Genomic DNA, 14897 nt, shown 5'->3' on the forward strand with positions numbered 1-14897 from the left:
TCTCGCTGACACTCAGTGAAGGACAAACACAACCAAACATGGGGTAGAGCTATTAAGGCCTACCTTGTATCAGTAGGGGAGATGAAGTATCAGAACTCCTCCACTATTACTGAATCCACAGACAGCAGCCACTCCTCAACTATGCTCTTGTGTAAAGGGGTTTCAAGGAATCTCTTACAGGAGTGTATGGAGGAATTTGCTCAGCATCTCTCAAGTTGCTTGGTTGCAACTTGGTAGCAACCAAGGCTACCACCCAATTTGCAGTGGATGGTAGCCTTGTTGCAGGTCCAGAAGAGATGCCTGGGGAGAAGACTTGTCTAATTATCTGGAAATGGTCTGAACCTTTTGGATCTGAGGAAGTGGACAAGCTCTTTAGAACTATGAGTTCAGCCACCTGCTCTTTAGATCCATGCCCCTCCTAGCTGGGGAGTGATTGTGCAAGCTGGTTCTGATGAATTCTTCAAATAAGAGAGTTGTTCCTTCACCTTTGAAAGAGGCCTTGATTCACACCTCTGTTCTGCAAGCTGCATTGGATATCAGTTTGCTTGCAGGTCCAATTGAAGGTGCTGGTTTTAACCCTTAAAGCCTTTCATGGTATGGGACTGAGGGACCTCTTCTCCCCAATTACATCATCCTCTCCTATTAGATCTGTCAGAGAAGGCATGCCGTGGGCACCATCTGATGGAGACTTACATTTGGTGGGTCCCAGGAGGTGGGCCTTACCTGCTGTGGCACTGTCCTTTCCCCGTTGGGAGCCGGAGCTGGGGCTGATGGAGATCGAGAGGGCAAACTTGTTGGCTTCAGAGGAATGAGGGGAAGAGCAGGAGGAGGCAGCCCCAGGCCAGGGGTGGGTTCCAGATTCTTTTACTGCTTGTTTGCCCAGGGATGTGCTTCATGCACACCCTTGATGCGCACTACTCATGCATGCACAGTAGTGGAAAAAAGTGTTTCTGCACATGTGCAGAAGCAAAAAAATAAGATGTGGCGCCTATGGCACCACCAATAGAAGCAGTTTGGAGGCGTGGGCGGCCAAGTTACCACCTACTTGGCTGAACCAGGCTGAACCAGTAGGAACCCACCTCTGCCCCAGGCCCCTTGGGCTTGGGACAACTTGCCAGCAGGGAGGAACAGGGCAGGATGACCAAAAGAGGGCAGGCAGTGGAAATGAGGAGTGATGGAACTCAGGGGATGAGCAAGGACTGCCCCTCCTGATCCCAGAGCACGGAGAGTGGAGAAGCAGGAATAGTGCAGGCCGATCCGGCAACTCGGGAGAGCACCCCACCCCTCTTCATAAAGCACACCTGGGGACTGAGACTTAAGGAGACACTTGTAGGGAGGTGCATTTGTCAGGAACAAACACTGAATTTGTGGAGTTTTGTGTGCCACTGCCGACATCTGACATTTGCAGGACCGCTTGCTTTCTTGTTTCATGGAGTCATTGCTTTATTCCTTGCTTCGTGGACTCATTGTCTTGTTCCTTGCTTTGTGGACTCATTTCCTTAGTCCTTGCTTCATGGATTCATTTCCTTTTTCCTTTGCCTCTCTGGACTTCTCGCTTTGAAGCTGTTGTGCTAACAGCATTTTTCTGGACTACTTGCAGCCAGAAGGTGCTGTGTGTGTGTGTGTGTAGAGAGAGATTTGCTCTGGTTCTTGCATAACATGGAAGAGTTTGGGGGAAAGTTGGAGCATTAAAGGGGAGATTAAACTCTCAGCTGACTGTATGGCCTTTGTGCCTTCTCCCAGGTCATCACAGGCACTTATGGAACTCCACCCCCCATACACAAAGTTAGGCTAGCCCCAGTGGTGGGTTGCAAATCCCGTTCAAAACCGGTACAGTTGGAACGGGACTGGCAGCGTCCTCATGGATGTGTGTAGCGCATGCATGCATTCAAGCGCCTCCGCAACACTCCAGCTCCTCTGCAGAGGAATACGCAGTCGCTGTATGCACCGTGCGCCTGCACGGAAGTGCAGAAGCCTTTAAACTCCAGTAAGGAGCTTGGGTGGGCGGGTGGGCCCTCTGGAGCACCGTACTGGAATGGTATCCGGTGCTCCGGGCTGACTCCAGTACGCCCGTACCAGGGCGTACTGCCTGCAACCCACCACTGGTTAGCCCCATTCTTGTTTATGTTTCAGAAATGCTTCAAGACCTGGTTATGTCATCAGGCTTGGGGGTCCCAAGGAACCAGTAACATTCTAAGATCTGTATATTGAGGGTAATATATTCTGTCACTCTACATGCCTTGTATTTCGTATATTTTAAGTTTTACTAATATATTAATTTTTAATAATGATTGTTTATATTTTTGTTTTACACGTTTTTTGTTTTATATGAATGTTGTGACTTCTTGTAAAGTGGGCCGCCATATAAATTTGATAAGTAAATGCAATATGAAAACTGGGGTTAAATATATTATTAATCAAAATATCTCTGTACACGTGATCATTAAAGATCATTATTATAAACATGGATGCCCCTTTTTCATAGCCTCCAAATGGGTTAGTCCAGTGACCCATAATGCAAAGTGTGGGGATCCCACTATGCACCCCACTCCCCACACATGCATGTGTGACCCCCATGCTCTTCCCACCCCCCTGCGCATGTGCACACAACCACCTGTGCTCCTCATTTTGAGCTAGTAGGCCTCCCTGCGGCCTCGTGGGATCAAAAATGGGCCACTGGCCCCCACCATGCATGTGCTGCAGAGCTCCGAAAATCAGCTGGCTGGCAGGAGGTGCACGCGTGCATGTGCAGTGGAGCTGAGCTGGGGTGACAGCTCGCATGCCCGCAGAGAGGGCTCTGTGTGCCACCTGTGACACATGTGCCATAGGTTCGCCATCACAGGGTTAGTCCATCCAAATATACTGAAATGCATTGCAATAGCTCTTGCTAACTTCATCTGGTTTTTTTTTTTTTTTCATGAAATGGAAAGTAAGATTCCGATTTGGAAGCAGTGGAAGAAAGTAGCCCATGTTGAACTGTGAACAGGTCGTCCTCAATTTACAACTACAATTGAGCCCAAAATTTCTGATCACATGAACCTGGGACACTGCAACCATCATAAATATGAGACAGTTGCCAAGCCTCTGAATTTTGATCTTTATGACTATGGGGATGCTGCCACGGATGTAAGTGTGAAAAATGATCATAACGCACTTCTTCCACTGCATTGTGACTTTGAAAGGTCACTAAAGGAATGGTTGTAAATAGAGGACTATCTGTGTTTGTAACTCAGGGATGAATTGTGCAGTCGGTGGTGCTCTCTGAGCTTGGTTGTATCTTTCCAAATATTTCATTACCAAACTAGGCAACAGTATCAGTGCTGGGTTAGGGTTAGCAATGATGATATTGCTTACTTTGGTAATGAAACATCTGCAAGAAAACAACCAAACTTAGAGAGCAACAAGGACCGCACATAAAATAAGATTCCCCATACAATTTATTCATGAAGTTATATACACGACATATTTATATAGCAGAATCATATGACACAGGAAAATAAAACCCAATACTCCAGATAGAAATAAGCTTCAAATTCATTTGAAAATTAGTGAGGCTCTAAAGTCTTTCAATGATAATTAAAGTTTAAGTGCAGAGTTTCTACCTTAATCTTCTCCCTATTATACTGGTTTTTCATCTTAAGCTTTTGGAGGTATTACTTCCTTCCTTAACCTCAAGGCCTAATCTACTTTATCAGTTTTCAGAACACTAAGTTTCAGGCATTTTCAAGTCTATTTTGCAGGCTACCGCTGATATAGTAAAGCCACTATACAACCTTATTCTGACATATTTTTAATACCTTAAAATTAAATTGGTCATAAAATCTTTGAAATATATAATAGGGACAGGAACTTATTGCCTCCTATTACCTGTGAAGATTCATAACTAATAACTTCAATGGAGAAGCATCAGCACCCAATTGTGGTATGAATCTGATCTCATACAAAGAAAAAGAGAATTGTAGCTAGAAATAGAGGGAAACGGTGGCTGAGTGGCTAAGATGCTGAGCTTGTCGATGAGAAAGGATGGCAGTTCAGCGGTTCGAATCCCTACTGCTGCGTAATGGAGTGAGCTCCCGTTACTTGATCCTGCTTCTGCCAACCTAGCAGTTCGACAGCACATAAAAATGCAAGAAGAAAAATAGGAACCACCTTGGTGGAAATGTAACAGTGTTCATGTTCCTTCAGCATTTAGTCATGCTGGCCACATGACCATGGAGACGTCTTCAGATAGCACTAGCTCTTCAGCTTTGAAATGGACCTGAGAACAACTAGCATATATGTGCAAGGGGAACCTTTACCTTTATCTTTATCTAGAAATACTTCTGGGGAAATAACTTTAAATGTACAGCCTGGAGGACAGAAGGGGAAGGAGGGACATGATTGAAACATTTAAATATATTAAGGGTCTGAGGTAAGGTTCCAGAAGGCAGTATTTCAATAATTAGCAAAAATCAAGAACACGAGGACGTAACCTCAAACTGACAGGATGGAAGTTCAGAAGTAATGTTAGAATTACTTCACAGAAAGAGTAGCGGAAGCTTAGAACTAACTCCCAGTGGAGGTAGTGTGCCAATCGTCAGTAACTGAGTTTAAACATGCTTGGGATAAGCACATGCCCATCATCTGGCAAAAAAATAAAATTAAACATTAATTAATAAATTAAAAAGGAAAAAAACCCAACAAACTCGAAGGGCAGACTCAATGAACCAACTAAATCTTTTTCTATGTCAATTTTCTATGTTTCTAAATAGTGAACTTCGGTTTCTTTTTTCTGGTCATGTCAGCCCATTTTTTTCAGATCCTTAAATTTCATTCTCTTTTCATATTTTCAATAAGACATTTAAGAACACCTATCTTCTATGCTCCCTGTTGTGGCCCAGCAGGAGCCGTTGGAGCTGCAAACAGACTCCGACAGTGAGGGGCCCTATGAGTCAGCTCTGGAATATGTGGAGGACCCTGGACAGGGTTCCGACTCCAAGCAGGGATCAGAGAGGCTGGTTGGCCACCAGGAGGCGCCTGAGGCATGGAGCAGCGGTGAAAGCCAAAGGGAGTGTGCTCCTGATGTCAGGCCTTGGAGCAGTTCAGAGGAGACAAGGGAGTTGGTCCTGGACGCCTGGCAACAGCGGGCAGATCGACGTAGAGAACAGCTACACAGGTACAGAAGATAATTGGACCCAGGTGGTTGTAATTAGCCTCCTCTCAAGATAGTATTTAAGGAGATACTCTGGGAGGAGTCTGGTTGCAGGATTCAACTTAATTCTCAACGCTGGAGAAGCTGTTATCTGTATCTGTTGGAGTCTAGGTTGCTGCCAAGGTTCTTTATCTGTTTGTCGTGCTTGGGCTTTCAGCCACCAATATTTATGTTTCCTGCTAATAAAGTGTTGTGGCATTCCAGCTAGGCTTGTCTCGGCATTCGTTACTGGATGGAGGAGGGGGTCAGAACAGCTCCCTATGGAGTTCTCATACTTGGTTTATCTTTCGTGTAGTCACTACTACTAAAGACTTCCCCTCCTGCAAAATTGAAGCAATTTTGAAAGAGTACAATACACTATCCAGGGAGAGAGAGAAGCTAAAGATATAGAGAATACTTTATTTGACCAAGGGTGATTAGACACACAAGGAATTCGTCTCTAGTGCAGGAGCTCTCAGTGTTCACACAAAACAACAGCGAATTAAGAATCATAATAATGATACCAATAAGAGAAGGTAGTAGTAAAGATGAAAAGGTTAATAATAATAAAGCCATAACACATGGGTAAATATACTTAGACATAAAGAAAGCATTTAATTTCTTTTATAGCTTTACTGCTAGATCAAAGTCTCTGAATGAAAAACAAGAGATGCTCTAGAGCTGGTTGGCTATAGGTTGCCATATATAGTGCTATTACAGGAAAAGAATGTTTTACAGTTGAAAGAGTTTGCTCTCTCCAAACCACTTTGGTCACTCTTATATACAGGTAGTTCCCAGTTTAAGACTGTCTGACTTACCCATCTTTACGAATGGACTTCCTGTTGCTAAAAATGGCAATCGCCGTTCTTCTTCCTTGACCCAACAAGGCATGGAAGTCATGCAATATTTTCATGAGTGTTACACAGTAAAAGGTAAAGGTTCCCCTTGCACATACGTGCTAGTTGTTCCCGACTCTAAGCGGCAGTGCTCATCTCCGTTTCAAAGCCCATGAGCCAGCGCTGTCCGAAGACGTCTCTGTGGTCTTGTGGCCGACATGACTAAACGCTGAAGGCCCACAGAACGCTGTTACCTTCCCACCAAAGGTGGTCTACTTGCATTTTTCACATGCTTTCGAACTGCTTGGTTGGCAGAAGCTGGGACAAGTAAGGGGAGCTCACTCTGTTACACAGCGCTAGGGATTCAAACTGCCGAACTGTCAACCTTTCTGATTGACAAGCTCAGCACCTTAGCCACTAAACCACCGCATCCCTTTTACAAAGTAGTATGCCCATTTATAATAGGCAATCAGTTTTCAGTGCTTCATGAAAATATTGTTTATCTTCAGTGGTTCATAGGCTCAAAGAAAGAGAATACCATCTGCCAATTGTAGTCAGATCATGTTGCTCTTTCTTAAGTGTTTTATATGCATAGAAAGGTAAAATAAATACTATAAGCTAAGACAAATATTTGACTAACTGATGCTAAATAGCCTGTTCCGATTTACATACAAAATTTGACTTAAAGACAAGAATGGATTTCATTCTTAACCCAAGGACTGCCTGTACTGGAAGAAAATCTTTAAAAACGAACCATCCTGCCAGAAATTTGTTCTAATGTCCTGCATCGGTGTGTGTGTGTGTGTGTGTGTGTGTGTGTGTGTGTGTGTGCGTGCATGCGCGCGCGCGTGTGCATACAAACAGGGCATTGTTTAATCTATTTCCTATTTTCAAATTGCCAAGAACTGTGGGACCCATGAAGTTTTGCCATCTTCACAAGGAAGTTATCAACTTTTGCATAAAGATTTCAAAGCAACATTTCTTCTCTCCCATCAGCACAACATTCTTCCCCCGCAAAAAGCTGTAAGTCGAGTTCATCAACACATTATGTTTGTGAAAAAAATAAAGGGAAGAATCAGAAAGATGCTTCATTGAAAGTTAGTCAACCCAACCCTTGGGTTTTCTTGTTAGATTGGGTAAATAACAGAGTGCTTAACTGGCTGAAAGCAGCTTCCAGTTTCTCATGATGAGCATGAAACTTTGTAGTCTGACTCAAGCAATGGTGTGAATACACAGTAATAACACAAATGTCTGAGATTGTAGAGGGTTAGAAACTTATAGCACTTTTGGTTTTGTTAAACATTTTGCATGAAAAGAAAAATAGGCATTACCTACTCCAATTATCTCACTTCAAAACAGGAACACTATGATAATATGCTTTTAGTGCAACAATATATCTTCTCGAATCAGTCAAACGCAAGCAACAACGGATAGCTCCACTAACAGAACATCAAGATAAGCACGATGAAATAAAGAAAAAACTTTTAAACGTGCATATAAATAGCTAGCACAATAGGCATGAGTAAAGATATATAGGATTCCTCCAAAGGTTATAGAATGTTTGCCTTTTTGCAAATTAGCCAGTTTTTAAAAAAAAAATTTGCATGGATGCATGCATTTATAATACAAGTCACAATGAACATATTTTCAATGCAAATATGAAGTTAAAACATGTTTCTGTCCTGAAATCCTTGATCTATGATATTCAAACTATTTTGCTACAGTGAAATAGATTTATTTATGTTTAAGAATGGGACTTGCATCACTATTATTCATACGAAAACAGACTGAAACAGCTTTATAGTTCATTGCATAGTTGACTAAATAGTGTCAAGCTAATACAGCTAATTTTCAAATTTCAGAATATCAGAGGGGGGGAATCCCATGTATTGTTGAAAAACAGACCCCTTGAATCAATGTAAATTTTATATAAGAATACAATATGGAACAAATAGTTATCCATATGATTTCAGAAAGTACAAAACTGAACAAAAGATTCTAAGGGCAATAGAAATTGCATGCTTGAAAATTATCTTTTAAAGAACTTAAAACAAGAAACTACCTGTCTTTCCAAGGAAGAGGGTTCATTATAAATATGAACACTGGTATAGAGTACAGGTTCCTTAGATAGCAAAGATGACCAACAAGCAAGTACAAGAGCACATAACATCAGATATGTCACTGGAAGGAAAAATCACAAAGCTACATTTCACTTCTTTTGACCATGTCATGTGGGGAAATCACTTGGGAAAACAATTATGTTGAGAAGAGTTAGTGATAAAAGGAAACTAGGCCATTCATTTAGTGGCTGTTTGATGTTACAGTGGCACTGAAAAAAGTCACTTATAATCAGTTTTCACACGACTGTCACGGCATCCCCATGGTCACATGATCAAAATTCAGGCATTTGGCAACTGGCATGTATTTATGACAGTTGCACATTCCTGGGGGTCATGTGATCACCTTTTGTAACCTTCCCAACCAGCTTCTGACAAGCAAAGTCAATGGAGAAAGCCAGATTCGCTTAATGACTGATTAATTCACTTAACAACTGTAGTGATTTGCTTAATAACTGAACCACTTGTTCAGCCGGTAGGAACCCACCCTTGCCTATACTATTCACTATTTATTAGATTTGTCAAGGCCACTCAATTAAAAAAAAAAGCACCACAAAAAACCTTTTGGGAAGCTTATAGCATGTCTAATACAAAGGTTTGAGAAATAGGACTAAAACAACACAGCTCCCTGAACCAAAACAGCAGTCCTAACACTGAGGAAAAAAGGCTTGACAGAGGCTCCACAGACACCCTAGTTCCAGGTCTGGGAACAGAGCCATGTCTTAAGGGACTTCTGGAACCCTTAGGGAGTGGAATCCATGCATATCTCCAAGGGATGCTGTTGCTACAGAAGGAATGGTTCCTCGGTCCCACAAAACATCATCTAATTGAAGGGATTGAAGCATACCCATCTGCCTGAATGCAGTAGATGGACAGAAACAATTGGTAATAGGCCCTGTGCCTTGAAGATCTAATATCTAGCACCTTGAATTGCACCCAGAAGCAAATGGGTAATCAATGCAGCTGGTGTAGCAGCAAATGCTACAAGCAAATACTAGAACCAGTTTGATTTAGTGCAGCGATGGCAAACCTTTTAGACACCGTGCCCAAACTACATGCATGTGCATGCCCAAATGCGCAAACATGCGTGCATGGACATGTGTGTGCAGACATGTACATGCATGCACAGCAGGCCGGCAGGAGATGGGCATCTCAACACCATCAGCACACCAAGAGGAAAGATCTTTTTCTTTTGTGGGCTTCTGTTTTGTCGTTTGCAGGGAAATAGAAACTCATGAAAGAAATGCCACAGAGACCTGACTTGATGCAACGGCGTGTATGGCAGCAGAGAGGGCTCTGTGTGCTACCTCTGGCACGCGTACCATATGCTCGCCATCGCAGGTCTAGTGGTTAAGGCACCAAGCTGGAAAGCAGGAAACCATGAGGTATAGTTCTGCCTTAGCCATGAAAGCCACTGGGACTTTGGGCCAGTCACTCTCTCTCAGCTTAATCTACCCCACGGGAGGAGAAAAGTCTGCTGGATATTTTGCTACCTTAAGTTGTTTGTGAAAATAACAAAATGGACATGAGCATAATGAGAAACACTAACTTCTGCTCATGCTACTGCATTTGGACCTAGCATGATCTTCAAGAGAAACAAGATGTAAGCACATTATAGTCCATTTATGAGGTGACTAGGGCACGAGTGACTGTCTTAAGAGCATTTTGGTCAGAAAAAAACTACAACTGGTGCACAAGATAAACTCATGCAACAGCTACCTGGTCACACTCACAGCTACTACTTGCTCTGTATTTATCACTAATTGGGATGAGGGACTAGAAAAGTAGGATTATCAGATTTGTGGGCAGTAGAAAGGGGAGAACCATTGTAATTTATTCAACTAAAATTAATCGAACTATGGCTTCATACATGCAAACAAAACAACACAGAAGGAAAGAGGAGTCAGACTGTAAATAGACAAGCTGAAAAATGGGATCCAAATAACATCACAGGGGAATTCTCAGAAAAGATGTTGATAATGAAACTGAAATTATATCTACACCTGCTCATCTTAGAAGAATTGTCTATCTGTGGTCTATTTGCATCCAAGAATCTAGCAAAAGTGTCTATGATCTGTAAAAAAAAAAAAAAACTAGTTGCAGTGCTCTTCCAGTAGTATATCTGCACGACTTGGGTCTTCTTTCAATAAAGAGTTTTGGTATAATTCTTAGAAGTTGCATGAGGAATGTATTTTACCAAGAAATGAAATATTAGTGCAGGTATTGGTTGCCTTTAGCACTATTTAACCAACTCTAAAGACTATTTTACAGGTTTTCATTTGGATTTCTGTCTTTTCAAATCAACAGATAAAGCTCATATTTGAGACAAGGATCAATGAAGATCAACCAATTTTACTTTTCCAAAGATGGCCAGTCAGTCCACTATTGTGAATCTCCCTTGAAGAGAGAGAGAAAGCAAGGCAGAAATATTCAGAATAGTGGATTATCGGTCCATCATTCTGTGTTGGAACTATACTTCTGACTTAATAAAAGTCAGAAAATTAAAAGGTTACTTATTCCATTTGTCAAGGTTTAAAGGAAGTTTAGCTCTATTCTGTAATTCATATAAGCATTCACTTTTCATTGTTCATGTTCAGATTTTTACAGAATCTACTAAGAGTTTTAAAAGCTTTTTATTCTACTACAAAAAAGAGCTCCATTTTAAAGTTAGTATGATTAAACAGTTTATGGTAGGTTCTCTGCATTTAAAGCATGCATACTTTTCCTCCATAACTCTCAATGTGGAGTGATAAAGCTTTTCTACTCAATGTTCAGAACTTCAAAGCTAACTCAATTATCCCAAAACCTTCAGTGAAAAAGCTTGTATGTGAAATGTAACAATGCACAGAGCGATCTTACAGAAGGGAGAGGATAGACATAACTCCAGAATTGCTTCTCATTTTAGTGCCTCCTGAAGCTCACATTGTCAACTACATTTTATCCTATGGATCCAGAGGTTAACAATTGAATGGAGGGAAAACTAGAACAGATATAGTTGAAGGATAGTCTTCTACTTCACTGTAATAACAATAAGCATTAATAGTAAACATTAAAAAAACAAGTCTACAAAATGACAGAGGAAATGGGAAAAAAGACACACTCATGAAGTGTTCCTGTTTTGAGACCGAGGTAGGGAAAAAGTCCAGAGAATCAAGGGAAGTGGAAAACAAATATTGAGAAATGTGTTACATTGCAGACAAGATCACAAATCTAAGCACCCATGTAAATTTCAGCTGTCAATCTTCCATCCTCAACCTCTTTGAAGGAAATACTTGCAGTTCTTACATAAACAGTACTAGTTATTTTTAACCAGAATTTGTAGAATGGTGTTTTACATAAAATGAAAAGCTAAATCCACACCGTAACCCAATAGAGTGAGAATTCTGAATAAACATAATTAAGATCAAGCCAAAAGCAATTCTATGTATCTGGGAGTTCATCCAAGTGGGATTTACTGCTGAGTAATCCCACATCAGAATAGGATGTAAGCAGCCGGATATTGGTGGGTTTTGTTGTTGTTGCTTGGAAGCAGGTTTGAAGCACTATTTCCAACAATTAACCCTTAGGCTATAGGCACATTTAACCGAGGGAAATCCCCACCACCACCACCCACACACTACTTTCCAGCGATTACACAATTGCATGCACAGCCCCTGACTATGAGGTGAGTAGACCTCTGCTTTCATCGCCAAGGGTCTTGTTTTGCAGAGGAGCAAAATACACGCAGGAGATTCTTCCCTAGATGCAACTGAGAGCCAACACCTGGAACTGCCACAGGCATCCCACCTCACAGAGAATAGGTGATGACTTCCACCGGTTCCCAATTAAATAAATATTTTTTTTAAAAAAAACCCGCAATAAAGTAAGTGCGTTAAGGAACTGGTCCTCGGGAAGCAAACAGGCAAAGCCTGGGGAGCCGTTCAGCAGGAAGGGCGCCCGAGTTTCTCGGAGGGAACCACACCGCCAACTCTCTCCCGTGCAAGAGAGCCTCGCAAGCGCCAACCGCAGCGCCTCCGGTGAGTTACCCTCCCCCGCCCCTGCCTCCCGAGGCCAAAGAAGTTTAACTTCTGGCGCTGCCGGAGCTCCCGCTTAACTTGCGCCGGCTGCTTCTGGATGACACTCGGGCGACAGCCGCATCCCACCCCCCACCCACCCCCGACTGTCCCACGAGCAGTTCTCCCGGGGTTCCAAGCTAAGCGCCCGCAGAAAAACTCGCCGCTCCATCCTTCCAGGATCGCCCTTCCAAAAGGAGAAGCCCTCCCCCGCAGAAGGGGGATGCTTACCAAGAGAGAAAACAGCAGCAGCAGCAGCATTCTCCCTCCGCAGACCGGAGCCCCACTGAAGCTGCGCCCCGGCTGAGCCATAACCCAAGCTACCTCCGGCTTCTAGCTCCGGCTCCCGCTCGCGCTGGAAGAACGAGCGGCTGCTGCCACGTCTGGTTAAGCATGCGCAATCCATGGGGGAAGGAAAAAAAAAACCACAAAAAAACCCTGCTATACCGTACTGGAGCCGAAGAGTGAGCCGTGCGGTGCATGCTGGGGGCTGTAGTCTGCGCCGTGTGAGCGGCTCGGGTTGGGCGAGGAAACAGGTGGCAGAAAGAATCAGAACGCCCGTCCGCCGCCGAATGGGAGGCGCTCATTCATGGGGGGGGGGGGAGAAGGACAGTGAGTTGGAGCAAAGATGCGTCCCACCGAGTAGGGGAGGGGGGCACTATTTCAATCGGGAAAGCCCGGGTTCAAGTCTCATCTCAGATCGGAGTCCTTCTAATCGACTGCTTTTGTAGGGGTCCCCCCCCCCCGCCGCCGCCGCCTTCAGGGATGGTTTTGTTAAGAGGCTTTGACCTCTTTCTCCCTTTTATGATCTGTAGGTAACATATCTTGCCTTGACTTAGTCTTCTGTCAGGGGTGTCAATGGCCCTGCAAAGAGATGATTAAAAGCAGCCAGGTTTCTATTCCAATCTTTAGCTTTTTCTAAAAAAAAAAAATCTGCAGCACTTTTTGATAGCAACCCATAATTTTGCACTTACACCGTCATTTTCAGATGTACTGATTCGCATACCTATTCTGTTAGTAAATTAGACTTCTAAATTGTTAATGGGTGCTTTTACACCATAGGAGTTCAGGACAGCATACAGCGTTTTTCAATTTCTCTCCCCAGCAATCACCCTGTGAGGTAAGTTGAGCTGAGAGAATGACTGGTCCAAATTAATGAATTAATTTTCCATGGGGGACAGTAGATTACAGTCTGTCACCCTATGGCAATCTAATACACTCTTTTTCAAATAGATGCAGAACTGTAAGTCATTGTAACTATCATGGCCTTTACGAAGTCAGCTTCCACTGTTCTGTTTAAATTAAGACAGCCATCTGAGAACTTAAAAACATGTTTATAGTTTCACATAATTCCGTGTATTCCATTAGATCTTTGAAGTTTTCCCTTCCCTATTTCCCATCATATATCCCTAAAAGCATTGCAAGTATTTTAACCAACAGCTTGTTAGACAAGACTGTCTGTTGTGGCAGGCAATTAGCTAAGCTCTTGAACCTTGCTACCTGGGATCCTTTTAATAGGTAAAACATACTTTAGGTTACAAAACAAGCTCTAGGCACCTCTCTCAATAAGAAGCCTTCTAGTGCATTGTAGTTACTTTAAACCACATCTAGACTCTAGCAGTAAATATATTATTCTGGCTTTCAGGTATTTTAAAAGAAGATAGCATAAGGGCTGATTAGAAATGTTGCTCTCAATCAGTGTGTGTTCTATTTAAGGCACTGCTCTACTTTTCTCATTCTAGCGATAAACAGCCAAAAATGATTAGTGCCAAAGAACTGCACAGAAAAATAGTTGACATCACCCTGTAGAATAGAACTGCTGCAAGGCAGGATGGGTCAACAAATGGGAAGGACTTGTTTGGTGCATTTCTTAAGAATCTCCCCATCTAAGCCACTTCTATAATCAACAATAATATATGGAATTCATGTAGTATATACAGCAGAATCCTATTCACATCTACTCAATTAGATACCTATATCAGTGTGCCCTGAGAGACAAGCATATAGGAGAACTAGAGAGCCGTTAAGGGGTTGGAGGAGGACTGAGTGCAAATTTACTCCTAGCCATAGAAACTTACAGAGAAACTTTGGCCAGCTATTTCTCAGCCCAGTCTACTTCATAATATTTTGTTGTGAGAATAACAGGAAAGAAGGTCTCCATGGAAGCTACCTTGAGTTCATTAAGTTAGAAAAACCAGGAACCGGTATCACTCCAACTAGAGGAAACCGTTATGTAAACACTGAGTTGGCACATTGAAGGTTGAGAGAAGACCCCACAGTCCATCAACTAGTAACTGTGGAAGGAAAATACTTATGGTTTAAAGCCTAGGGCTGACCTGCCTGAAGAGAGCTGGATTTTTTCCAGCCTTGATTGAATTGGGAACTGTCCAAAATTTCAGATAAACAATGAAGCTCAGCCCTTTCAGAATCAATCTGCGTAACCTTCATTTTGATCATTATAGCTGAATGATTAATTAATTGCTATATATACACGTAAAGAGCAAGTTGGATAGTAACCCCTGCTAGGAATGCTAATGGCAGGGAGGGAAGTAATAGATAATGCATCCAAATTGGTCACTATAGAATCGGGAAACTTCTGCAAAATGTTCCTGGAAATCTTTCAAGCCCATCATAAAGATGTTTTAATCAATCATGAGTCACTTTGGGTTACTTTATGATTTCATAGGAGAGTATCTGTCTTAATAAGACGGTTTCTTATTAT

The 14897-nt window shown here is 42.4% G+C and overlaps 1 protein-coding gene across 1 annotated transcript in view; it reads right to left on the minus strand.

Annotated features, from left to right (window-relative positions):
• The window catches only part of PDIA5 (protein disulfide isomerase family A member 5), a 255318-nt gene extending 242753 nt beyond the window's left edge, over positions 1 to 12565 (minus strand). Inside the window, exon 1 of the mRNA XM_087711801.1 lies at positions 12407 to 12565. Within this exon, the coding sequence (XP_087567927.1) occupies positions 12407 to 12487 (81 nt within the window). The 5' untranslated portion in view covers positions 12488 to 12565. The remainder of the gene's footprint in view (positions 1 to 12406) is intronic.
• Positions 12566 to 14897: the final 2332 nt, after the last annotated feature.

Source organism: Thamnophis sirtalis, unplaced genomic scaffold, assembly GCF_051295495.1.
Source record: "Thamnophis sirtalis isolate CommonGarterSnake01/CBP01778 unplaced genomic scaffold, rThaSir2_p1.2 scaffold_1, whole genome shotgun sequence".
Lineage (NCBI taxonomy): Eukaryota > Metazoa > Chordata > Lepidosauria > Squamata > Natricidae > Thamnophis > Thamnophis sirtalis.